The sequence below is a fragment of the Alligator mississippiensis genome, chromosome 4 (assembly GCF_030867095.1).
Source record: "Alligator mississippiensis isolate rAllMis1 chromosome 4, rAllMis1, whole genome shotgun sequence".
Taxonomy (NCBI): Eukaryota; Metazoa; Chordata; order Crocodylia; family Alligatoridae; genus Alligator; species Alligator mississippiensis.
In genome coordinates this window covers 238,161,101-238,188,676 of record NC_081827.1, presented here as the reverse complement: position 1 = coordinate 238,188,676, position 27,576 = coordinate 238,161,101, and the positions used below count along the sequence as shown (strand labels likewise).

Below are 27,576 nucleotides of genomic sequence, written 5' to 3'. Positions count from 1 at the left end.
CTATACTATTTATGGTACCTAAATTATTCTTTACCTTGTTAATGTCCTGCGTTCACCCTGCGCTGTTCTCTAAATTAACTTACATTCCAGCCCATCTGAGTGTCCTTTGTCTGTACCCTTCTCCTTCTTCAGCTCACTTCACTGAAGCCATTGACCCTGTCCATAACAAATAGTGACCTCAGTGTTTAGTTAGCACAACTGCCAGTCACTACTAAGGGGTCAATCCTATAAGGTACTGAATACTCTGGCACTAACCCAGAAAAGCATTTAAGTGTAAATGTAAGAATGTTAATAGTCATGTTTAGGCAAGGTTCTTTAGGTAGATGTGATATCTTTTATTAGACCAACTGAGTAGTTGGAAAAATGTTCCTTGCAAGCTTTTGAGACGATCTTAAAACAACAGCAGAGACTCTCTATGACAGAAGAAGGGAGCTTGTGCCCAAAAGCTTGCAAAGAACATTTTTCTAATGACTCGGTCTAATAAAAGATATCATCTACCCAAAGAACCTTGCCAACCTATCTCCTTAGGCCACATGTCTACAACCAAAAACCCTGTAATAGTCATGTTAACTTTAGGAGCATTGCTTGCTCTTAAAGTTAAGTGTGCAACTGAAACATTTATTATTAAAGAAGTACTCAGGACCTTATAATATTAGAGTCCTAAGCTGGCAAGGCAAAAGGAAAGGACATTTTTAGGAAGCAAAAAGATTTTTACATTTAAAAATGTTTAAATGATGATATTTTTGGTAAGACCATCAACAAGGAGCCTTTTTACACTATAGGGAAAACTTAACTTAATGGGCAGTATTCTGCCCTCAGTCCCACCTGGAGAAAAAACAAAGGCTCAAATGGATGTGACTTGAGAGCTGTTTGACCCTTTGGACTAAATATAATCTTGGAGTAAGACCACTGGAATCATATTTGAATTTGGCCTTTCCGTGTTTAAATTGAGAAGTTGGCTCTCATTATAATTAGGCTTTGCAACAAAGCTGGCTTTGCTAATTATGGCCCTTTTTCCAGACATGTTCAGTATAAGGTTAGATGCCCTTTAAGTTAGGATTAACGTAGCAGTATGTATTGGCTGCTGCTGCATGGGTTAAGTGATCCAAGAGATCTTTGTCAGGGTATCAGGTGTGACTGTGCTCCTGTGAACTAATTGGCAATATATCTAACTAACCTAATGAGCCAGTATGCGAATATCTAACTGAATAATTTGAAATTAATCATCAGTTAAGAGCGGTTTGAACAGAGATTCTTAATCACATTATGAAAGACATGTATGTATGCACATAAAAACTAAGAATTTGACATTTCAAATAAATAGGAAGGAAAATAAGTACCAATTTAGTTTTCAAGTTAATACTAGATAATTAAATTTCTAGGGATCCTTTTCTACCTTGTAATAGAGTTTTAGACTTCCTGTGCTATACCAAATAGCACTTTATTAAGTTATTTTAATAAAATGAAGTGCTAACAGGGTATGCTGAAATACTTCCCTGAATCTTAATGCCAAGTTTTTTCAGCAGCCTTTTCAACTCTAGAGAAATTTGACCTGGCCAGTTAGCACATCTGTAATATGCCCTGTCTCACCCTGGTGTTTCCAATAGAGCACAAACCTTCATCTGGATTAAACTTAATACAAGCAACTCTTACTGTTATATGAAACTCATGGTACCTGTCTCCCTCCACTGCCAGCATCAATGCGGGATCACTGGCATAATAGTCCTGCAGCACCTGAAAGTTGTCCCACTGCCATTCAACAGGGCACAATTACTTGTTTATTTTTCTGCACAATATATTAACTAATATTACTGCCAGTGAATATGTGCATGGAAACACCTTCCCCCCACATAAAATCATTGGTCAATATGCAGAAAGATTCTGTTGTGCATAAATAGCAACCCTGATGTGATTATTAATAGGACTTCTACCATAGTTTGTTTGGGGATGCAACTGAATTAATAACATTGAATGAAAGTTTACAGATTCTGGCTGGGTATGTCTACATGTGCATTTGATGAGCAGTTTACTCACAAGTAAACTACTCGTGAGTAAATGATGCTGGGTAGGCATCTACAATTGCAGGGAAGCAGGAGCAGATTTGCTGCTAATGGCAGCAAACTGCTCTTGCTTCCTGGGGCCCTGCAATAGGCCCCTGCTGCCACCAGAGGGAGTGCTAGACTCCCCCTGGGTGCTAGCCTATGGGCTGGGAGGGAGCACCAGTCCATGAGACAGCTGTTTCCTTGCTGGGGCTAGGACATTGCACCCTACCTCCAGGGGCTGCCTACTGCTGGGGCAGGAACAATGTCCCCCTCCCCTGGCAGCAGGGAGCTCCTGGCCCCAGCTCCCTGATGAGGGCAGTGGACTTGGAAAAAGCTGCATGGGAGGGGCAGGTCCCAGCCCCCTGCCCTGATCTGCCAGTGGGGCAGCTAGCAATTAGCTTGTTGCTACCTGCCCCATTGGTGGACCGGGGCAGGGGACTGGGACCTACTATGGCAGGGCACATTTGGTGCTAGCCACTTCAAGAGGTTTGAGCAGGCTGTGGAGCAGCTGACAAGTGCAGTGCAGCTTAACGAGGCAGTCACATGACCGCAAGAGGGCTTGTGGATTGGAGGATGGGCCTGGGCAGCCTCAGTATAAACTCAGGCCCTCAGAGCTGAGCTGGTAGTTGCTGTAGGGATGTCGCTGAAGTAACATCACCCAGCTAGAGATCTGCTGCTCCCAGAATACTTGGAGGTTCAGGGTAGGAACTATGGGGATGGAGGAGGTTCCTGGTCCTGGGGAATGACCTAAAACTACACCTTGCTAGGGAAGGATGGTGTGGTGGGGCTGCCTATGGTGGGATGGGTCCCAGGAAATGCCACACCAGTGCTTCCCCAGTGAAAGGTGAGTATGGGGCTCCATATAGCCTCAACCCCCATGACCTGGGTCGTTACCCCATACAGGGGACAGGCACGGGGTCCAGGCATGTCATCAGAGGCCTTAGACCCAAGAGGCATAAGGCCTAGTAACCCTCGTGAGGGAGCAGTGTAGTGGCCCCAGTGAGGAGGCGTGTGTGAGTAGGCTGCAAAGAGTAGGGTCCACATGGGTGGGCCTGAAGGACTGCACATAGGCAAGCCTGGGAGATTGAGCACTTGTGTTTGGAGGGGCCCAAGAAAGCGGACCCATATGAGAGGAAGAGGGCTAGCTGCTCAGGAACCTGGTCAGGAAACCATTGACTGGTCAATGCTGGGACCAGAACCAGAACGGTCAATGGGCAAGGACGCCCACCTCAAGGGATATCCAGAGCCAGGGTCTTGGAGTTGCAACTGACCTAGAGGCAAGGCCAGGGTCTACAAGGCCAAAGGTCCCAGAGGGGGCAAATGCTGAGAGGGAAAGGGGTCTAGGGAGTTCACAGCCCTACATGACGGTGGAGGTTAGGCTGCCTGACAAGGAGGGATCCAGGTCAGGGTCCAGCATGTCAGACTGGAATGTAACAGGGCTCAGTCGGGACTCCCAGAGTCAGCTCCTCAGACACAGGGCCAGAGCTGGGATCTCCTTATCTCTGTGGTTGTAGAGCTGGCACTGGGAGACAATCTCCCTGCTTCAAGGTCACAATCTAGGAGCGGGGGGCAGGGGGACATAGTCCCCACGTGGGTTCTGGTGGCAGAGCCTCCCCAGCAGCAGGTAGCTCCCAGGGGCAGGGACCAATCTCCTACCCCTGGTGGCTGATTGACCAGGAGCAGATTTGTTCCCAGTCAGACATCTACATGAGCACTACTGTGCAGTAAGTAATCGCAAGTAAATTTGCATCTTGCACTTGCAGATAGCAAATTTACTTGCAATTAGTGAGGTTTACTGTGCAGTAAGTGTGTGCACATGTAGATGCACATACTTACTATATAGTAAACTATGGTATTGTGCAGTAAAGCATCTTGTGTAAATGCACCCACTGTCATTGAAAAAATTCCAAAATTTTTAATGAACATTTAAAGTCTGAATTGTATTGTCATTGAAGATTTTTTTTTAATCTTCCATGGATTTCACTCAGGATAGAGTTGGGTTCTAATGCTCCACTTGGAATTAGACATTTGGAAAAAGAGAGACCACAGCTCCAACAGTGAAAAGTGTCCATGTCTGAGTTCCACAAATCAATAACAGCCTCCACAACAAAAAATGTATTTGGTAGAATCCTTTATTAATCTGTTTTTCTGCCAGCCTTCGTCCTCACAGTGATCGACTGGAGACAGCTGCAATATTAAACCTTGAAAGTCAGAGTTTATAAATGCATCATAAAAAAAACACATAGTTGGAAAAGTCTTGGCTCAGCTAGATGCTTAGTACTGTGTTTCTTCAGATATCAATACCCAATTTTTTAGAAACTCAATATATGCATCACAAGTCAACATTCAGAGCTAAATACTTGCAAAATAATCAGTTTGGGCCAAAATTTTAACTCACAAGGTCCCTGGCAAATGATCACTTCCTGTGTAGAATCAAGAAGGAGAGGAGCATATGATTTTTGCATTCAGGCAGATCCTAAGAACCCACGAAGAATCCCAACCTCAGCAGTGTAGTCGCAGGATCATTTGTAAAAAGCATGGATCTGTCTGCACCCTTACAAATATCCTACTCCTTTCAGCAGCGGATCAGGTTCAGTGACCATGTTTTGCTTCCAATCCCTGATCTGTAGTTTCATATCACCTTTCTTTTGAGGCAGAAGAAAATCTCTCTCTCTACAGTACAATCCAGAAATTCCCTGGAGCCCGAAGAAACTATCCATATCTTCAAAACCTCATAATCTGAAACACCAAGTGCTGGTAGTTGCTGTAGGGATGCCTGCTGGTACAGGGATGATTTTAGGAGGGAAAGCAGGGGACATTAGCACCCTACATATAGGAAAACATAACAAATTCAGGATTGGGCAAACATTACTTTATATTTCCCACAATTGTGGTCTTGTCCAAGTAACTGCAGCAATCTCAGATATCTCTAGCTGACAACCAATACCGCTAGCTGACAACCAATGACTTTTTAACCACAATTGCCATAGGCTCCATTCTAACGGATGCTCCAGTCTTCTGTAATTTCTGGCCCAAATTAAAGCTAATAGTTTCTGTTTACTCCTCTTTACAGAACGTGATGGAGAATGATGCTTGACCCCGTGTTTGTTTAAATCGTCTAGTTGTTGTTTACTGAAAACTATTTTTAGTTAGCAACTGGAGAGCAAATTTTATTTTTCTATGTCATTTGGAAACAACAAGACTTAATGATCATTTCTGATAGAATATTTGCATGTGAGACAACTGCCATCCTACATACTAACCACAAGCCTAAAAAAATGTGGACGTGCTAGGACACTATCCAGAATGCTATCTCAGACAGACAGACACCATAAATAACAGTTTGAGTGAACATAGTACACTATGAAAAGTAGCTAATGGGAATTCCTTTTTTCCCTAAAAAGCAGGAAGGAAGGATTATTATAATTAAAATAAGAACTTAACTCTGAAAATGCCAACGTTTTTTATTTTTGCTTAAAGTTAGCTTACAGAGGACCTGACTAATACATACTAACTTGTTTTTAAGAAGCCCTCATGATATATCGGTGCTAATAGCTACTGTACCAAGAAATAAAGATGTACTTTGATTTCATTATAAGTTTCTATTATTCAAGGTTTATATCTGAAACACGCAACAACCCTTTCATAGAAGTGCTGTGCACCATATATAACAAATATCTGCTAGCAGAGAAATATGTTAAGAATAAAATAATTAAATTAGATAATAAGATCCTCAGTGGATGCTATACATTTATTTTTGGGTTTTGGTTGGGACGGGGGGTGGGGGGAGGTTTTTGTTTTAGTTTTTGGTGTTGTTGTTGTTTGCTTTTAAATTGGGATGATCTCTTCGTTTTTAGGCACTGGAAGTTGTTCAACACTTAATAAGGTTTAGCTCTTTATAGATGAAGAAATGAGAGGTATGAGGCAGAAACTAACCCTATTTTTAAAGTCCTTTGATGTCTACTAATGACAATTGCTATGTAAAGCATTATTAGTAGTAGCGCTATGTATTACTAGTCTTTCAACTTCCCAGTTCCTCATTGCAAAAGGAACCCAAAAGGAACCACAGGAATGCCACTAGACTCACAAGATAGGCAGACTTGGTCCTATTAACAGTAGGGTAATTTCTTGGGAAAGGTGCACTTATTTGCTATTGCGTAAAAATAAATTTATAGACTCTTGCATTCCTTCTAAATGTGACATGTACAAGATGGGTTTGTTTCAGAGCCTCAGGGACTATATTCTGGGGTCTTTGATGACCGTCTCAGGGGAGCAATACCATCACCAGGAAAACCAAGAAAGAACATGTTGCTAAGCAACAGGAACAGGCACGCTAGTCTTCATTTATTTCATTTGTTAAAGGACAAATTGCCTAAGTAGCTCAACTTAGAGGGCATGCGTTCTTCTCCAGATGCAGTGCTGTGTAGGTGTGTAAAATGATCAGCTTGCACACAGGAACCAGAAGCCAGAAACGTATCTACCAAGTTTGTGCCGGAAAAGGACGTATGAAACTGTGGGTTCAGCATTTGAAGTTGGTTTTGAAAATTCAGAACTGATAGTCTTTAATAAAGGCCACCCAGTATCTTTGTTTCTATTTTAATCTTCCTTTAAAATGCCCATTTTTCACAATTTGAAGATAGGGACAAGGCTATGCATGCTGGATAGGCCCAATTTCATGAAGTACCACTGTTGTGTCTTCCTGCTCCTAAATCATATGTTACCATGATGATAAAAGCTGCCAGATTGAGGATATTGAATTTCAGATTGTACTGCGCCTTGAAATCCTGAGTAAATTCCCAAATTGGATAAGAGCATTAAAATACATTAGTTATAATATTGGCAAAATTGTCCGGCAGCATGCTCTTTACCATGTCCTCCATTGTCAAAAAATAAGTGACTACAAAACAACTTACTGTGCTGACTCCCATACAGTTCATTCCCAAATAAGACAAGCATCTGGTTCTGGAAAGGCAGGATGAAGAAAAAAATGTTTTTCCAGACTCTCACGTACCATGGCACAGGCTTGTCATGGCTGAATGCTAGGCATGAAGGGAGGGCAGCTTTTGCAGTGTCTGTGAGAGGGTTAAACCCTGGCTGCAGAGCTGCAGTGAGAGGCTGAGTGACACTGAGTGAACCCGGTCCTTCCTCCATGCAGCCCAGAGCCCACAAGACGTTGCCCATTGCAGCCTTCCCATGCTGCCTCCCTTCTAGCATGACAATCAGTTTCTTTCCTTAAGACACACCCCAGTTTGGAGGGCTAATGTCTGGGGAATGCATGCATGTGCATTGCATTACCATATTTAGTCCCATTAAAAAGAGCACATGGAGTTCTCAGCCTTAACCAAAGGTACAGCTTGTTTTCCAAAACCCACAATAAATTCATTTGCAAGTAAATGCAATAATAAAATATTTATTAAGCATACCTGAATATAGTGCAAGGAGGAATCTTGTGTCATTTTTAAAAGTTTGGATTCCATATGGGAACTTTGGGAAATATTTGGAATTAATTTATTTGTATAGCCTGCATTTTTTTATCGCTCTCTCCTCTAGTTCTTATTATTTGCATAAATTGTGATCATTATTCCTTAAGGATGCTAGGCAGACAAGGTTCCTTGGGTGAATTTAATATCTTTTATTAGATCAACCCAAATGGTTGGAGAATTAAGCAAGCTTTCGGGTTCAAAAACCCTTTGTCAGGCTAAGGAAGCTGCAGCAGTTGGTGTGTGCTCTTCTGCTATACACTCCAGTTCAGCGCCCCAACCATAAAGTTTTTGCAATACCATCCAATCACTGAGAGTTACTAGCTTCTAAGAAATGATACTTCATCTCCACTTTGGTCACCTGTAGTAGCACATGGCTCCTCTGAGGTTTACCCTAGAAAGCTGGCATTATGCTAGAGAACTGACCACTCACTGTTTGTCAAAATTTCCTTTGAGACCTCAGCTTCTTTTTAATTCACATTTCAGTGAAGAAATTGTTCCAGACCTTCACAGCAGGATTCCTTCTACTTGATTCACTGAAAAACTAAGCACCTCTAGGGAGGATAGACAGTGAGGAGTAGCACTGAGCCAACAGTACCAAAATTAAAGAAAGAATAAAGGATAGTGCCAGCTAATAGTGTCGGAGAGTCTGGGGGAGAGTAGGAGATAGTATAGAAAAGATACAAAAAAGAAAGGGTAAGGATATGTCTATACAGCACAGCACTGAGCCATGAAGAATTATAAGCCAAACATCCTAATTACTTAGCAGGTGTCCTTGCCCAGCAAATTTTTCTGCATGGTGCAACCAGGGGTGGATCTAGGATTTAGCCAAGGGGGGTGCAGGAACAGTCACCCATGCTGCAGAGGTAGTTGCATCCCAGCTCTCAACCTCCTCCCCTCTAAGCCACCAGTGCAGGCAACTGTGTTTCAGGAGCCTCTCGGGGACTTTTTAAAGTTCCCAAAGCACGTAAGCATCCCCTTTTCCCGTCTATGCCCAGAGGCACATCCTTCTCCTACGCTCCCCTTCCCTCCTTTCTTCTCCCTTCCCCTTCCATCCCCACCTCCTCTAGTCACTGCTGCTTTCTCTGCTGTCCCAGAGGTGGGGGAAGCTTCAGAGCTGCTTCCATCTACTCAGCTGGGCTTCCCTGGGAACAGCAGCAGCAGCAATGGGGAAGGGGTGGGTTCTCCCACACTGCCCAGACCCCACCAGAAACAGGTGCAGGGCACCACTGGCACTACCTTAGGCCAACCTTTTTGGATCAGTGTACCCCCAGCAACTGCGCAAAGAGCAGTGTACCCTCAACGGCCAGATGCAGAGCAGGGGGGTGGCGTGCAGCCAAACGGAGAGTGGGGGGGGTGCACCGCCGAATGTAGAGTGGTGGCAACTGCCACATGTGAGCTCTTCCCACCCCCCACATCCGGCAGGCAGGTGGTGCATAGTGGCACTCCATCCCTGCCTGCCTACACATACCTCCTAGGGCCTTTTCAAGTACCTCTGCGGGCATGTGTACCCCTGGTTGACAACCCCTGCCCCAGGTGATCCCAGTCCCCACACAGCTCAGCTGGAACAGGCAGGAGCAGCTCTGAAGTTTCCCTTGCCCCAGGACAGGGAGGAAAGCAGCTGTGGCAGGTGGGAGACAGAGGAAAGGGAAGGAGGGGACATGCCTCTGAGCATGGAGGTGAAGTGGGGATGCTGTTCCACTTTAGGGACTTTTTTAAAGTTCTCTGAGGCTGCAGCAGCACGGCCCAGTCTGAAAGGGGGGGGGGGGGGGGTGCAGCCTCACCACTGCATCCCCTCTGGATCTGTCCCTGTGTACCACAGAGACATACCCTGGTGTGATTGACCAGAAAGGGAGGTTAAAACAAGAAACAGAGATGCAGCTACTGTTTACCTAAAGGTTCCTGGAATTGTTGATTTGTGCATGCAGTTCAATGAATATTTAGAAAGCAACATTGGAGGGACTAGAAGGGAAGACTGAGGGGAGAGAGAAATCTCGCTACTAAAGCCTCTCTTTTATGGCCTCTATAAAATATTTGTAAGAATCTAAGAGAAGGAGGAAGAGTGTTCGGAACATTATGTTTTAACGTCCTCACTGTTCTCTAATTTTAGTGATCAACTTTAAATATAGAAACCAACTTTTGCTTTACAAACTCTTGTAAAAAAACCTCCTTTTATAGTGCAGATATAAACCCACAGCTTCACCTAAAAGCTTAGTCTATATTATATTATGCAATAACAGTCACTCCTGCCAGAATACTTTGCTCTTATATGGAGCCGCACCTCCAGAAAGTTAGCTACCTGATTGGCTACTGTATATAGGCAGCCTGATAAGTTAGCAGGCTTGACCAACAGCATAAGTTAATAACAATGTGCTATGCCAGCAACAAAGACAGAGAAATTTAATGTGAATCGTCATCCTTTAAACAGTAATTCTCCTTTGAAACTTCAGAGATGAAAATTGATATTCATAGTCACATTCTACCTAAGGAATGGCCTGATCTGAAACAGGTAACAATACCTTAGACATTTGATCTAGCACTCCTTACTACTGGAGTTTCTGATTCATCAATGTTTTTAATTTATCAGTGATCTGTTAATCTTTCTATTATAAGGATGATATGAGACCCTCATTCATCTCTATTTACTAAAGCAAAACTCCTGCAAAGTAAAAAGTAAGGACTGTGCTCAGTTTTGTGCCCTTAATATTAGTTTAAAGTAGTATGTGTGTTTGCTCACATGTGTGTAGGTGCATGTATATTCAAAAGTATCCACATTAGCATAAATTTTGAAGCTCAATAAAACAAGACTTTTTACCTAGTGTGTTGGTTGCTAAGTTAAGTAGATGAGCTGTATGCAAATTTCTGTAATTTCTCTAATAAAATTGCCTGCAAAATCTGATTTTTTAGATAACAGTTAAGGTTGTAAAACAGGTGAACTATCATTTGTGTATACATGATAAGTCAGTTAACATACTTAAGAGGAGATGTTGATAGGCACAAAGGACCCTTAAGTCCATAACTACAATCTTAAAAAAATATGTGAAATTAATTATTAATACTGGATTAGACTGAAATAATTTTGGATCTGTATCCACTGAAGTGCAAAAGCAGTAGACTTTTTTGCCAGAAATATTTAATGCATTGCTAAGATGTAACAGATTGCATCCTAAGTAAGTAGCTCAAATTAATGCATTCATACCAGAACAAGGGTAAACAACATGTTATTGTTGTTCTCCTAATATTTGAATGTTTTTGTGATGGTCTAAATCTTCTCTATCATGATATCACAAAGTTAAAGCAGTGATTCCCAAGGGGTGTTGCTCAGCACACTGTGAGGAGGTGAATGCCCTCTTCCTCCAGCTGGCAGCCTGCACCTGCCCCAGCTGTTCCAGAGGTGCCTGCAGCTGCTCCCCTGGGAACTGCTGTCATTTCTGCTGCCTTCCCCCACCCTCCCCCTCCCTCAAGGAGCCCCTGTGCCCTCCAGTCACTATTCTGCAAGAAGGTGGGTGGGTGGAAGCAGACGGAGCCGTGCTTTGCAGCCTGGCTCATCACCTCCATTCCCCCCATGCTCCCTGGACTGGCAGGAGTGGTGGTTATCTTGCGATAAAACAGACTTTGATCAGCTCCACAGATCACCAAAGCACCCCAGGGGAAAACCAGGAGCAATGGTCGTAAACTCCTAGAAGAAAGTTTCAGATTGGATATAAGGAAAAACTTCTTCACAGTTCGTGTGACCAGATGCTGGAACAGACTCCCAGCAGGGGCGGTGCAGGCACCTACCCTGGAGATCTTCAACAGGAGACTGGCTGCACACCTTCCTGGGGTTATTTGACCCCAGCAATCTTTCCTGCCCAGAGCTGGTGGCTGGTCCCAATGATCTCATAAGCTCCTTTCCAGCCCTAAACTTTTGTGAATCTGTGAACAATTTAGATGTGGCTGATTTTTAAAGCTCACATAATATTGCCAAGGTATCAGATTACTTAAGAGTGGGGACAAGAACTGACTTTGTTATTTTTTTATGCTGGATGTTCTGAGCCCCTTGCTGCAACTCTGTCCTGGCGGCCCTTAGGGTGAAAGGCTCCTAGGCTCTGTCTGTCACTTCCACGGAATAAGTCGATCTTGTTGTGGCTATCCACGATTGAAAAGACTTGTGATTTCAACCTTGCAAGTGGGCATCAGATACACACACACACACACACACACACACATACACACTGAGGTTCTCTATACAAGTGGTGCTCAACTGCTGGCCCATGGAGGCACATCATCCAGACTGCACGGTTCCCCACAGGTCCCTCAATTTGGCAATAGAGAAGCAGCAGCAATTACTGCTATGACTGCTCCCTTGCCATCAGATTTCCAAGCCCCGCGGGCCAGATGATATAATTATTTTTGCTGGAATGGGATGGTGCATGGGGCCAGGCCAGCAGACTTGATCTGATGCACATGGGGCCGGAGCTGGCTTGCATGGTGCAGTGGCCCACTCCAGCACATGGAGCTGGGGCCATATGCTAGATCAAGCCCACCCACCAATCCTTTGTTGGTGAGGCTTATGAAATGATCTCACATACCAGATCTGGCCCACAGACTGATCCTGCACTGGTCATCCTGTCCACAACCCAGAAAGGTTGGGCACCACTACTTTACACTCTGCAGACAGTGAGACTTGGTGGCATCTTTGAGATGAACTAATTCAGAGAGGCATGAGCTTTCCTAGGCTGTAAGCTAGTATGTGACATTAAAGCATCAGATTAAGTAGGTTGTTGCCCAGAAAGCTCATGCCTCCTTAACCAGTTTGTCTCTAAGGCTAAGTACAGGCATTCAAAAAAAAAAAAAAAACCCCTGGAAGAAGTGCTTTACTCAAGGGAGCTCACAGCCTACCCTCACTGGCCACTGGCCGTGCTTTCACACGCCTCCCAGGAGGCTACCAGAGTAGCCCCTCTCATTAGCTCTGTCCCCTGCCTCCCCCCTAGCTGGCGAATGTCAGTAGTGACTAAGGAGAAAGCAGTGAGGGAACAGAGCCCCCCATTGTGAGGGATCGCCCCCCCAACTTTCTGGGGTCTGGGTCTGTGTTAGGGGCTATTTGCCTCCCCACCCCAGCTTCGTGACAGCTGAGCCGCAGCACAGCGCAGTCTTGTAGGGCTGGAACTGCTGCAGGAGAAGGGCCCTGGGGTCTGTGCCACTGCCCTTTGCACTGTGCATATTTCTTTCTTCAATATGTTGAGGTTTCCTTTTGTTCCTGATGATAGAGAATTCTTAGGTATGTCTACGTACTTGTCAGGTCTGTGTCCCTGTGACTATTAAACACACACTAACAGAGGGTGAAGATTAGTCAGAGAGGGACAGGAAAATGTAAATTATGTATCAGCAATTAGTAGCAGTGAAATCTAGAGTTGAAAACACACAGCTGATGGTAAGCAATAACAATAATCCAAACAGAAATTCTTGAAAAGGAGCGCTTGTTTTCTTTTCATGTAGGAAGTGCTTTTAAACATATTTGACCCTCTTATTTACAATTGTAAGAGTTCACCTATGACTTTACAAGCAGACACCAACTAACATGGGCCAGATGGCAGAGTGTTTTTAGAATTATTTCTATGAGGAGTCTAATTCTGAATAGATTGAACTTTTATAATATCCACTCTGCGTAGAAATTGTTCTTTTTGGTTTGTCAAAATTAAAGACCAAATTTTGCTGTCCTTAATTGAGTGAAATTATTGTTGACTTTATTGAGGTTTTCTTAATTAAGAGTAGCAGAATTTAGCCCTATAAATGTTAAAGGCTCCTTGGGTCAAATGCATCATGGATATATTTGGCATCATCAGTCCATGATCTCATCGGTACATCAGAACTGCATTCAGATTAGAGACAACCCCAAATGATAAAATGTTGAGTTCCACCTACCCTTAAGTACTACTGCCAATTTTTGTGGTTTTATAGTCGCATTTTCATAGTTTTAAAGGTTGAGATTTTCAAAGGAATATTAGTAGTTTCTAAATTCCCTGGACACCTTTGAAAAATCCAGCCATGTTATATTTCTCTCTCTTGTTGCTGTGTGGAAGACCTATACAGAAAGAAATGGAAATAGAAAGACTATACAGAGGAATGAGTGAAAATCACTATAAACCAAATACTGTCAAAGGTACAAAGGAAGTAAACTGAAAATTTTCCTGTGATCTCTTTTCTTATATGGAAATCTAAGGATCAAGGGACACATCTACACATACACATTTACTGTGCAATAACCAAAACTACTGTGCAGTATGAGCACATGTCTACATGTGCACGCCATTACTGCACAGTAAATATGGCAACTTACCCCAATTTTGAGTGTAAACTTGATACCTGCATCATGCAGAATTCAAATTTACACCTGATTGGTTACTGCACAGTAATATACATGTAGATACCTTACTGCACAGTAACACTGTGTGTGTGTGAACTGACTTAGGACTAACTTTAGTTCACACACAGAGTTAATGTGCGTTAATGGCTGCACATGTAGATGCCAGCCTATTCCCACCTACTGCACAGTAACTTACTGCACAGTAAATTTAAGCTGGTGTAAATACACATCTAGACGTGGCCAGAGATAACAATAGATACTATATTTCTGAAAGAAAGTGTAATTTTTCAGTTCTGATAGTGTATGACAGTTCTGTCTCCCTCTCTCACACACACACATACACATACATATTCAATGCTGACCTCCTGCAGAAACACCTTGAGAGGCTGGATACCTTCAAGTCAGGCGACCCTGATGGTTTACACCCAAGGGTACTCAAGGAGCTGGCAAGCATCATAGCTCAGCCTCTGGCACAGATCTTCGAGAACTCCTGGTGCTCTGGTGAAGTGCCCGAACATTGGAAGAAGGCCATTGTGGTGCCTATCTTCAAGAAAGGAAGGAAAGTGGATCCGGCAAACTACAGGGCCATCAGCCTGACCTCTATCTTACAGGAAGGTCTTGGAAAAGATTATCAAAGAGGCCATCCTTAACAGACTGGCTGACGCCAACATCCTGAGGGATAGCCAGCATGGGTTTGTTGTGGGTTGGTCTTGCTTGACCAATCTCATTTCCTTTTATAACCAGGTGACCTATCACCTGGACAAGGGAGAAGAGATTGATATCATATATCTTGACTTTAAAAAAGGGATCTGGTATCCCATGATCACCTCTTAGCAAAACTGGCTAACTGTGGCCTCAGCCTCACCGCTATCCGCTGGCTGGGGAATTGGCTCCATGGTAGGACCCAAGGGGTGGTAGTTGATGGAAGTCAATCTTTGTGCCCTGTGACCAGTGGGGTCCCCCAAGGCTCTGTCCTAGGGCCAATACTATTTAACATCTTCATTAATGATGTAGACATCGGTGTCAGAAGCAGACTGGCCAAGATCGCCGACGACACCAAACTCTGGGGTAAAGCATCCACACCTGAGGACAGGAGGGTGATCCAGGCAGACCTTGACAGGCTCAGGAAATGGGCGGGTGATAACCTGATGGTGTTAATACTGAAAAATGCAAGATTCTCCACCTTGGGAGGAAAAACCTGCAGCATGCTTATAGGCTCGGCAGTGCTACACTGGCTAGCACTATGGATGAAAGGGACTTGGGGGTCATGAGTGACCACAAGATGAACATGAGCCTTCAATGTGATGCTGCTGCTAGTAAAGCAAGCAAAACACTGGCTTGCATCTACAGATGCTTCTCAAGCAAATCCCAGGACGTCATTCTCCCATTGTACTCGGCCTTAGTGAGGCCGCAGCGGGAGTACTGCATCCAGTTTTGGGCTCCACAATTCAAAAAAGGATGTGGAAAAGCTTCAGTGAGTGCAGAGGAGAGCCACATGCATGATCAGAGGTCAGGAAAACAGACCTTATGACGAGAGGCTGAGAGCCATGGGACTCTTCAGTCTGGAAAAGCGCAGGCTCAGGGGCAATCTGGTGGCCACCTATAAGTTTATCGGGGTGTTCACCAGGATCTGGGGAAATGTTTGTTCACCAGAGCGCCCCAAGGGATGACAAGGTCAAATGGTCACAAACTCCTCCATGACCATTTCAGGCTGGACATAAGGAAGAACTTCTTTCTTGTCCGACCCCCCAAGGTTTGGAATAGACAGCCGCCGGAGGTGGCTCAAGCACCTACTTTGAACACCTTCAAGAGACATTTGGATGTTTATCTTGCTGGAATCCTACGACCCCTGCTGACTTCCTGCCCCTGGGGCAGGAGGATGGACTCGATGATCTTCCGGGATCCCTTCTAGCCCTAATGTCTATGAAATTTATAAAATTTATATATACACCTAATATCAATAGGTGTGTGCAAAGCACGCCTTATTCAGTTCAGATTCAGCCCAAATCAGGGACAGTGATTCGATTTGTTGATTCAGATCGCTGTCCCTGATTCAGTTCGGCTGAATCCAAACCTGAAGATTTGATGCTGATTCAGAGAATCAGTGATTCAAACGTAGACACAGTTTTAAAAGTTTTTTCTACATACCATGAGGTAGCAGTGCAGCTTATGATTGCTGCAATGCCAGGGCGCATGGAGTGTCCCACAGGAGTGCGGTGGGGGGGCTCTCCATATGCTGGGTGGTGAACCCAGAAGTGGAGCGGAAGTACTTCTGGTTCAGTTCCGGGTCTCCCAAGGAGCACACTGGGGGGGCCCGCCCACACACCCCTGGCTTGGTGATCGGCCATGGGGAGACCCCGGGTTCCCCCCCAGACACAAACTGCAGCAGTCACTGAGCTGAGGGGGCACAGGGCAGCCCCTCTGCATGCTCCCTGGTGGACCGGGAAGTGGACCAGAAGTGCTTCTGGTCCACTTCCAGGTCTACTGCCAAGTGCACTGGGGAGCCCCCTGCACTCCTGTGGGATGCTCCATGCACCCCAGCATCTCAGCATTCACGGGCTGCCTGGTACCTGGAGGTCTGTAGAAAAAACATTTAAAGTTGTACCTATGTCCGAATCACCAAATCTTTCCGCATCTCTCCAAATCAATTCAGAGAGATTAAAGGGTCCTCTGATTCAATTTGGATTCAGAGTTTTGGCCACTGAACTGGGCCAAATCTCCACCAAATCAAATCAGGGACCAAAGCTTTGCACAGCCCTACTATTTACTGCAAGTTATTGGTCATAAGAAATACTGATTTTTTTTTTAAACCAAATATTAGAGAAAACTTGATGTTAGGTTTCAGGAAGAAGGCAAGGTAGTTTTACATTTTATAGACTAACTAAATCAGAGATGTATAGCATAAACTTTTGTAAGAAAATGGCTGACTTCATAGTATTGTGCTATAATAATGAATAGAAATACATTAAGTGTTTGAATGATGAGCATAAAAAATGCCCGTTTAATTAGCAAGGGCAAAAGGGGGTGAATGGGTCAAAAACAGATCATGCAATAAAGCTTGATAATGTTTCATTTATCTGGACAGTTGCCAAATCACAATTATTAGGGACTTAACTAAAATCCAGTGAGCTCAATAGTTAATTTAATAGGTGCAAAATAAAATATATTGAGGATCTCTGATATGATGATGTCAGTAGGTCTGATTGCATATTCCTTGCTCCAGTAAAGCGCATCAATGAGTGATTTGCCTATGTCAGGGGTTGTCAACCAGGGGTACATGTACCCTGAGGGGTACTTAGAAAGGACGTAGGCGGTACGTGCAGGCAGGCGGGGACAGAGTGTGCCCCAGGGCACGGCAGCGGTGTTCCCCCCAGTGCCTTCCCATACTTTACTTCTTACCGGGGGAGGGGGAAGGGTGCACTGGATGCCGTCGGACCCACGCAGCACACCACAGTGCCTCCCCACCCCCCACCTCAGCTCGCTCTCTGTGTCTGCTCCCAGGAGCAGGGCCGGGAGGGTGCCCCTCTGCAGTGGTGCCCCTCTGTGGGCCGCACACATGCTGCCTGGATGGCCAGGTGGGGAGGCAGGGTTTGCACGCAGCGGCCGCCACTGCCACCACTGCCACACCCTGTGCTGCGTTCTTGCAGCTGGTCGCACGTGCAGCTCCATGGGCTGCTGACATGCCTCGCACCTCGTGCACCTCCCATCAGCAGTCTGAGGAGCCGCACGTGTGACCAGCCACAGGAAAGCAGCAAAGGGCATGGCAGCGGTGGTGTGGGGTGGTTGTGGTGGTGGCCACCACATGCAAGCCCTGCCCCTCCCCTGTCTGGCCAGCCGGGCAGTGTGTGTGTGTGGCCCACAGAAGGCCACTGCTGCCCTTGCCCTGCCAGCCCTGCTCCTAGGAGCAGGCACAGAGACACACTCCCCCCCCCCACCCCACTCTCGATAGGGCCCCACCCTGCCGCTTCCCTCTCCCCTGCCCGCCCCTTCCTCCCACACACACTTATCTGCTGGGGGGGAGTGCTTGTGTGTCTGCCTCTCCATGTGCGTGTGTGTCCATCCCCTTCCTGCCCAGCCACAGCAGGCACATGGTGTTGTGCAACTCCTGGGGCAGCAGGATGCAGAGTCCAGTCTGCAGCAGCAGCTGCCTCTGCCCTGTGCACAGATCTGGGGGCACGTGCCCCCCAGATCTCCACCAGGGTGCTCACAGTGGCAGGAACTGGCCCCCCTCCCCACACCTCCCGGATGAACTGCTCTTGTGGCTCTGTCCCACAGTGCGCCCCGGCGGTGCAGCACCTGCCCCAGCTCCTGCCTCAGCCCCACTCCGTCCCTCACCATGGGGGCCTTGATCTCCCTTGCAGCCCCCCCCCTCCCCCCAGCCAGTCCTTAAAACCAAGAAAAAAATATAAAGGGGTACATGAGCTGAAGCTTTGTGGCAGAAAGGGCACACTGTTGTGGCAGAAAGGACACACTGTTGTTAAAAAAGGTTGAATACCCCATGCAAACACAGGGCCATCCCTAAATTATTACGCTGAAGTGTTAAATATTCCTGCTTTTGCCCAGTTTCCTGTGAAATGTTTTATTATTGAAAATGAGGAATTCTGAGCAGTTCTTTCTCATTTTATTTTGTTGTTTGGAAACTTTATATTATTTCAAATCTCATGATTTAGGGAGTTAAAAGAGAACATGCTTCTTTGGGTTTTGCTTTTTAATAAAAGAATCTTAAACCTCTTTGGGAGAATCAATGGACAGCTAACTTGTATCTTTTAAGCCTGTCTCTGCTGTTTAAATATTAATAGACAAGAGAAAGTGACCTTCAGCCCTGCTGCTGAATCACAGGAAGCTGAAAAGCAGAATCAATACAGCTCTTTGCTAATGATTAACTGATTACAGTTTGCTTTATCTGAAAATGCATCAGCTCATTTTTCAGCTCTTATTTTCTCACCAAATTTAATTTGGTTGGTGTTCCCATCTGAAAATACTATACTGTTTAAAGCCCCCATACAGCAAGATACTAAAGAATATGACTCGGGTACCTTTGGATACATGTTTTAAAAACTTGCTGAGTTACAGGCTCATTTCTGCAAGAATCCTAGCCCAGTCAAGCAAAGACCTGAAGAACAAGCTTATTAGTCCTACTGAAATCAAAGGAACCATTTACATGTTAAACTAAGCAAGCATGTGCATCAGGATAGAAGGCCGAACAGCTGGCAGGGCTGAACCTTAAATGAAGATTTTTAAAAGTATGCAGTGGCTTGACCCGAAAGGGCGCTGAGGTCTGTTAGCTCAGCACTGTTAAAGATCCAGCTGCCAGAGAGTTAAAAGATTTTTGCAACAAAATCAAGTATTCTGAAGCCAAATACAAGAGAAGGCATTTGCTACCATAATATCTGTGAAAGTTCATCAGCTGATCTTACTGACACTATAGTCATTGGTTTCCTAGGTTTCAGATGATTCACTTGTGGGTAATGTGTGCTTGATTTTTAAATCAGAAAAACATCATAAACCATACAAAATAATATGATACTTGAAAGTCTGCCTTATATGTAATGGTAAAATAAAACTATTCTTAACAATTTCAGCAACTGTTTAAACTAGCAAGGTATTTAGAAAATTCCATAAGATTTCCAAGCATATTTCTGCAACTGTTCCTCCAAATGATATCTGTATTTATTTACAATGTGCCAGTAATATTTGTCCTGTTATAGTTATTATTAATCCATCATATCTGGTTGCAGGGTAGAAAACTTGCAACTCTGAGCCTTCTCTGCATATACATTTAAGGCCCTCAACAGCTTTTTCCAGTAGTTTTAAGGAGGAAATGATCTTGACTTTGTCTAACTCAGTCTTCCATATATACATTCACTGGGAAGAAAACACACTGAAGAGGGCAACATGACAAAGTGTATTGTGTCTGGTGCTGAATGAACATATTTGTAATGGTTTTTGGATGAAGTACATCTGATCTGCAAGTGTATGTTATACATCCAAGTGCATGTTTAAGTTGGTCTAATAAAAGATATCAGATTCACCCAAAGAACCTTGTCTGCCTATGTCCTTACGCCAACAGGGCTACAACCTACACCCCTATAATACAGACAGATCAATACATCCTGGATCTTTGGTTGATACACATTTCTATCAGTCCATTGACTTCATTGGAGCTAATTCATATCAGTCAAGGTTCTATCACACCATATATAAAATGGACTGTTCTCCAGAAGTATGTGCGTATGCCACACTACTCAGATGCTTTTCATCAAATGAAATGGTCCCAAATCTGACAGCCAAAAGAAAATGTGATTTCTACCAGCTTTACCTAACAGTGCTCTAAAATATTGGAAGCCAACCTTTTTGGCAAGTGTGCCACAAACTAGCACTGCACCCTGCCCAAGTGCTACTCTGACCCCTTCCCCTGCCAGTTCTGCTTTCTGCTCCCTGCCCTATCTGCTGCTGTCCTACCAGTGCCCTTCCTAACCTGCCCTGTGCCCCACACACAGGTTGCCCATGCCACTTGTGGTGCACATGCCACAGGTTGACAAATACTCTAAACAGATACTTACCCTGCAAACGAATAATGAACATTCAAGAAGGGTCAGTGGAATACACCGAGTCAGCCTTTTACTTTTGTTTAGTTTATTTTAATCCTCACTCCCCACTTCCCTCCCTCAGGCATTTGTCTTTCTTGTCTTTTGCTTCACTTCTCTTTGTCCCATTCAGAGTCAGTCTAAGCGGGAGACAGCTGCAATGAAGGACTTAGATCCAAGGGCAAGATGCACCTCATAAATATCTGGTGTCATGAATGGAGCTTTTGATTTTTATTCCAGAGCACTAGCTAACCATTAGCTTTTTCTTCTTCTCTTCACAGAGATATGGCTACGGTGGGTGGGTCCAGTTGGATCACCATTGCAAGGTATGCTGGGTTTTTTTCTCCAAAGCATTATTGTTATTGACAGTCTTCCATACATTTCAAATAGCAGTGTTCCAATAAGACTGATGATAATTGTTTAACATACATTTCCACTGAAATACAACCCGGTATGTAGGAAAATTACTCCAAGCACTTACATATCACTATAGATTTTTCTGCTGAAGAGTTGCAGTAGGCTATAAGGTCACCTCACTTCCTTCCTAATCTCAGTTTGAACCATTATCCGGCAGTCTTCATCCTAGCCCCAGCCTAACACTTAGAACAGATACTTTTAAAAACAGCTTTTAATTAGATGTGGCAGCAGAACTTAGACCACATTAAAAAAAAACCCTCTTTTTTTTAGCAGAATCACCAAATTTTGAACTTACCCTAGAAATTGACACAGATCTTATCACATTATAGGGCTTTCTAGATAAAGAAGCTAACATAATGGAGCTATCTCATTGTATTTTATTAAAAGTTAAAGAACTAGAACATAAAAGAAATTTCAAAGGAAAGAAAAGTAATTCATTCTTCAGTTAAGCATCTCTGTGACGTGACCAGTAAAAGGAGAAACATGGGTTCATTAGGAACAATATGCAGCTGTTGGGGTCATGCTATACAAAAACATAGACCTGAACTTACTTTTTCTTATAGTAAATGAAAAGCAGAATCATTTTCGTCTTGCTTACACCCCTTTTTTATACCACTAAGTCTACTGACTTCCATGAAAGCACTCCTGATTTACACCAATGTAAGTGAAATAAAGTGTGGTCCCAAATGGCTCTGGGGTATTCTGACTGTCTCTCTCTATTCGTAGCCCGATCCTACGTCTGCTACAGTCTGTGGGAATTCATTGTTAACTTCCAGGGGAACTGAGGGGGTCTTGGAGTTAAAAACCTGATTCTGATATCAATCACAGTGTTTCAAATCAGAAATAGCTCTGTCCAAATCATCAACAATAATGCAGTCTAAAACTTGTGGAAGTAAGATCAAAATCGGGCCCCGTCTGTCACTTGCTTAAAGTGTTCACGAAATCAGGAATCAGATATCTCCTAAGCATCTGTTGGATCTAAGCAACTGTGCATCTGACTTAAAACATTCCAGGGCTTGCTTGTGCTCAGATTTGTACAGAGAAAGTTCATTTTGTTTCATGCAGGATTTCTATCTTTTCAAATTTGATTTTGTTCCCACTTGGAACACACCCCAGATTTTGCAAGTCCTCTATGAAAGGGAATGGAAACCTTGCTCCGAGCAGTGCAGCTGGTAACACCCCACTAATTTGTGGACTCTAGAAGCTCTGAGATCCCTGCCTCCAAGGCAGTGAAGCAGGTGGGCTGCTGAGGCACCGGGCAAGTAAATTGGCAGGATATCATATAGATTTTGAAATGTGCCCAACAAGCAGGAGGATTCCAACAGACCTCTGCAATGGTTCTGCCAGTATTTCATCAATACAGAACCAGCTCAGCTGGGTGTTTTTCTTTTAAAAAATCAGCAATTTCTGACCAAAAAAAAAGTTTCATCAGATTTTTCTTACCATCTGTGTCATGCATAATCACAAGTAGAGATGACCTGCCTCAGAAGTCAATAGAGGATGTGTCATACTTCAGAGGTAAAAAAAGGAGCTACTTGCAGCACATGAAGAGAGAGAGAGAGAGTTAGCCATGTTAGTCTGAAGTCAGGCAGAAGACAGGACAGGGTGGCACTTTAGAGACTAACTGATTTAGTGGCATAGAAAAGCTTATGCCTCTCTGACTTAGTCTCAAAGGCAGGGGCAGGCAAAATACAACCTGCAGGCCACATCCAGCCCACCAGGCACTTTTATCCAGCTCTGGCACCCACCAATAAATTGCACACCGCCAAGTCCTTCTGCCCATGTAGACACCCCCCACAACATACCTTATTGTGCCTCGCCCCTTTGTGGGCATAAGGGTCTAGCCCGGCCAGCATGCAGCTTCCGGGCAGGGATGCTGCTGCCGCTGCTGCAGCTGCCAGGGGACCTGCTCAGCTTCCCCAGCAGCTGGCACTGCTGCAGGGGGGCCTGCTCAGCTTCCCTGGCTTCCTGCTTGCTCTGGGCAGCAAGTAGGGAGGCAGTGGAGGCAGGGGGGAGCTGTAGATGGGCAGGGGCAGGAAGCATGAGGCTGGGGCTGGGGCCAGATGGAGCGCGTACCCAGGGGGCAGTGGCAGCATGGAGCTCAGGGGGCAGGGGACAAGGAAGTCAGCCAGCTCCAGCGCATGGCGCATCCCTCCAGTCATGTGCGAGTGCAGGGGCTGCCTGTGCACGATGGAGGCAGCTCAGCCAGGCTGCGCTCCTCACTGCAATGTGCAGCCAGAGCCATGCACCACCAGGCACCAGCGCCTGCTCCAGACACAAAGACCCCCACCTGCTGCTGCCGCGGACTCCTATGGGGCTGCATACCATGGGGGATGCGGAGGGGGGTCCCCATACTCCCCCACCCTTCCTCACACCCCACAAATGCCACACCCCCATACCCTGCCCCCACAACCGCCCACATATACCCCCCTGAACGTACCTTATTGCTCCCCCAACACACAGCCACACCCCCTCACAAGCCCCACACTCCACCGCATGCACACACACACAATATACAACACTGAACCTTTTATTTTTGAGTTATCTCCTCTATATACACTATGCAAACACAAATCATGACAAAAATATTTTTTGTAATAAAATTAAAATACGTTATAGTAGGTGTTTGACTTTTAGTGTATAATTTGGGGTTTTCTGGTTCCAAGATGGCAACCCCCCACTCCCAAAAGGAGTAGTAAAGACTTCCCTGTCACACAGGAGGGTTGTAAGGATACAGTTTATTAATGTCTGCGAGGTGTTCAGATACCATGCTGATGAGGGCCTGGTGAGGACCTGGGTGGACAACTAAGGAAGTGTCTAAAGGAAAATAGAAGTACTTGATAGATAAAAGTAAGAAGTGTGATCGAAATCAGGGCTGTCCAGCTGGTGGCCTGCAGACCCCATGCAGCCCATGAGGTGTTAATGTGCAGCCCCTGAGCCACTATCTGGCCACCTCTCCCCTGACTGCTCTAGCTGCTGCAAGAGAGAGGTCTCTAGGCTCCCCCTCCCTCCTTACCTCCCTCTGCTCTTGCTTCCTGTTCTCCTAGGGAGTGGGCAGATACAGCCCATGGCCTGTAATGTGTAACAATGCGGAAGAGGTGAGGGCTGCCCACCAATGTGGTACAACAGCCAGCCACACCTACAGTGCAACAATGGAGGGGTAGGGTGGTCACCGACATGTATGGTGCGGGGGGAGGCCCTGTTGCACACAGCAAGTGGCCTGGGGGGTCTGTGGCTCACACTAGCACAGTCCTTGTGGCACGTGGCCCCCAGGTGCTTAGACACTGGACAGCTCTGATCTAGATATAGTCAGCAGTGAGACACAAGGAGCTAAACTGAGAACATAAGGAAAAGGAAAGTCCTCTATCCAGCAAAGAATTTAAGTACATGTTTTACTTCAAGAATTTGCACAGTCCCATTTAAAACATCTAACTAAAAAGAGTTGCATTGTACAGTGATTGACTGTACATGTGGTGGGCTTAGCAAGAAACTGTTAGGTTTAATCTGGTTCCGTCTTCTGAGGTTCAAACACAACCTTCTCGTGGGAGATCTGAATTGAAAGATAGAAAGACAAGTGGTAATTGAGTGAATAAAGTTACATTGCTTGTGTCTTTCAAGGTGATGTCTTAACTTCCTTTTCAAAGTTTAGCCCAGTGAAGATAAAAGACATATTCTTTAGTTTTACTTTACCTTGACTCATTCCAGTGCCTCTCAATAGGGCTATAACTATTGATAAAACTTAGCCTTAGATGTTCCAAGCCACCAAAGGAGTTAGATACTTATTGCCTATTAATATTACTAGGAACTAAACATCTAACTCGCTGGTACCTTGGGAAAAAAAAATCACAGCATTTTGTTATTGAAAAAAGCTAACCAGATTATTAAAATGTGACATCTTATCAAAATAACATCCAATATCATGCACATTATTGTGATTTTAAATACACAGTTAGCAATCTTGTAAGAGCACTATGAGCTCGGAAGGGAATCCCATCTAGTGCACCTCTAAGGTAGGATCATGCAGTCCTTAATAGGAAATATATTAAAACCTGAAAAAATGTCTCCTAAAATAAAAGGAAAAAAGAAGGCTCCTGATAGCAAGTCACCAAGACTAGGATAGAAACCATAAGCAACACTTGGGCAGTAAAATTAATCTAAGAAAGGTTAGTTTGATTAGTAGAATATCTAATATCTATGGGCACGCTAGAAGGGAAGAATAGGCTGCAATTGGACTTGGACAGGTTACAGGGGTGGGCGGATGAGAACAGGCTGGGATTCAATACTGACAAGTGCAAGGTACTGCACCTGGGGAGGAAGAACCAGCAGCATACCTACTGGCTGGGGAACTCCCTTCTCATCAGTGCAGAGGCAGAAAAGGATCTTGGAGTCATTATTGATGCCAAAATGAACGTGGGCCGACAGTGTGGGGACACGGTCAGAAAGGCCAACCGCACCTTGTCATGCATCCACAGACGCATCACGAGCAGGTCCAAGGAGGTGATCCTCCCCTTCTATGCGACACTGGTTAGGCTGGAGTTGGAGTACTGTGTCCAGTTCTGGGCACTGCACTTCAGGAGGGATGTGGACAGCATCGAGAGGGTCCAGAGGAGGGCCACTCGCCTGATCGGGGGGCAGCAGGGCAGGCCCTATGACGAGAGGCTAAGGAACCTGAACCTGTTCAGCCTCCACAAGAGAAGGCTGAGGGGGGATCTAGTGGTCTGTTACAAACCAGTCAGAGGGGACCAGCAGGCATTGGGGGAGTCCCTGTTCTCCCAAGCACTACCAGGAGAGACTAGAAATAACGGTCACAAGCTGGCAGAGGGTAGATTCAGACTAGACATCAGGAGGCACTACTTCACTGTCAGGGTGGCTAGGATCTGGAACCAACTTCCAAGAGAAGTGGTGCTGGCTTCTACCCTGGGGGTCTTTAAGAGGAGGTTAGACAAACACCTTGCTGGGGTCATTTGACCCCAGTACTTTTTCCTGCCATGGCAGGGGGTCGGACTTGATGATCTGCTCAGGTCCCTTCTGACCCTACCAACTATGAAACTATGAATACTATTAAAAAATAGAGACAATTGTTAATACCTCCAATGAGCCGTTAAGTCATTTGACTCTTTCAGCTGCCGGAATAGTAATACAACAGCTGTTGTACAGTGAAGCAGGAATCAAAGCAGGGTGCTTCTATTCCAGGAAAAAAATTGAGGGGGGAAAGGTACATGTTGCATGTGAGAAAATATGGTAATTATTGTTTGCCCATGCAAGAGTAGTCTTGTGATAATAGATTTTAAATAAAGCCCATTCAGTGGATTATAACCAGTGAATTATAACCAGAGCACCCCAAGAGATGACAAGGTTGAATGGTTATACACTCCTGCAAGACTGTTTCAGGCTGGCCATAAGGAGGAATTTCTTTACTGTCCAAGCCCCCAAGGTCTGGAATAGCCTGCCATCGGAGGTGGTTCAAGCACTTTCTTTGAACCTCTTCAAGAGAAATTTGGATGCTTATCTTGCTGAGATCCTATGACCCCAGCTGACTTCCTGCCCTGGGATGGGGGGCTGGACTCGATGATCTTCCGAGGTCCCTTCCAGCCCTAATGTCTATGAATCTATGATTCCCTGCCTCTTAATTCCCACACACAGTTGTTAAAGCAAAAAACACCCAATGATGTTAGGCAAGGATGTAATAGAAATCTTCAGCTCAGTAAATTGATCTAGCCTTAACAACGTAGGTCTCGATATCTAGTACAGAGGCTCCAATTCTGCAGGCATTGCTCTGGGAAAATTTAAAGTTTCCTACAGATTCTTGCAAAACTTCTGAAAATAGCTTCCCAAGTAGCCTTAAGTATAAAATTGCTGATAAATTTTTCATTTTAAAAATGCATTATGCGTTTTGGTGGTAGTGCCTAGACATGGCAGCAGTATGACTGGATTATCCACACACTTTCCTGGGCCAAATCCTGCTTGCTTTACCTGTGTGAGTAATCCTATTGATCCAAGTGGGTTCTCTCAGGTGAGTAGGAAGAACTGCTTTGTTTTGTTATAGGTGCTTCAGCTTACACACAAGTCTAAGGATTCAGGCTTGATCTCTAGTACATCCGTGATTACTGAATCTTATGTTAACCCAGATGAACAGAGCAGTCACGATTCTCTAATTCTTTAATTAGACTGGCACCTGGGCTATTAGAAACTCTTTCCTACTGCATAGCTTGATATGGCATTAAGGAGTTGCTATTTTATCTTTCAGCAGCTATGTGTGAACACTAGAGAGGTCACTGGTGAAATTGCAATCCATCTAACATTGTTTTCAGTATTAATAGAAGAAAATACATCTGGGTCCTTTAGAGGTTGTGCCTCAGTGAAATCTGAAAAAAAGAATTAAAAGTCTACCGTGTTCACAAAAACACTCCCTGTGGTAACCCAGTAAAGGACGCATTGTACATTTTTATGTGATAAAATACTTAATTTTACTCGGTCCTTCTTCCTTTACTTACTCCCATAAATATCTTGCTACCTAAAACACAATAATCTGTAGTGGGCTGATATTAGATTGTAAAAAACAGATTGGATTGCATGGGTAAGGCCTCCCCTTCTGACTGTTTGGAAAATCAATTCTAACAGACTTGAAAGGATTTTGCCAGAGGAGCAGGACTGTGCAGTTGTAATTACTGGCTGTAATATTTGGAATCATTTTCTTGAATCAT

At 44.7% G+C, this 27,576-nt stretch overlaps 1 protein-coding gene across 3 annotated transcripts in view; it reads left to right on the top strand.

Moving 5' to 3' along the window:
- Positions 1-9,874: 9,874 nt before the first annotated feature.
- ACMSD (aminocarboxymuconate semialdehyde decarboxylase) overlaps positions 9,875-27,576 on the top strand; it is a 68,586-nt gene continuing 50,884 nt past the window's right edge. For 2 of the 3 annotated variants that reach the window (XM_014599609.3, XM_019480642.2), the window contains exons 1-2: positions 9,875-10,031; positions 20,737-20,781. In XM_014599609.3, coding sequence (XP_014455095.1) covers positions 9,975-10,031; positions 20,737-20,781 — 102 coding nt within the window. In that variant the 5' untranslated portion in view covers positions 9,875-9,974. The remainder of the gene's footprint in view (positions 10,032-20,736; positions 20,782-27,576) is intronic. The other variant, XM_014599608.3, reaches the window with a different exon arrangement.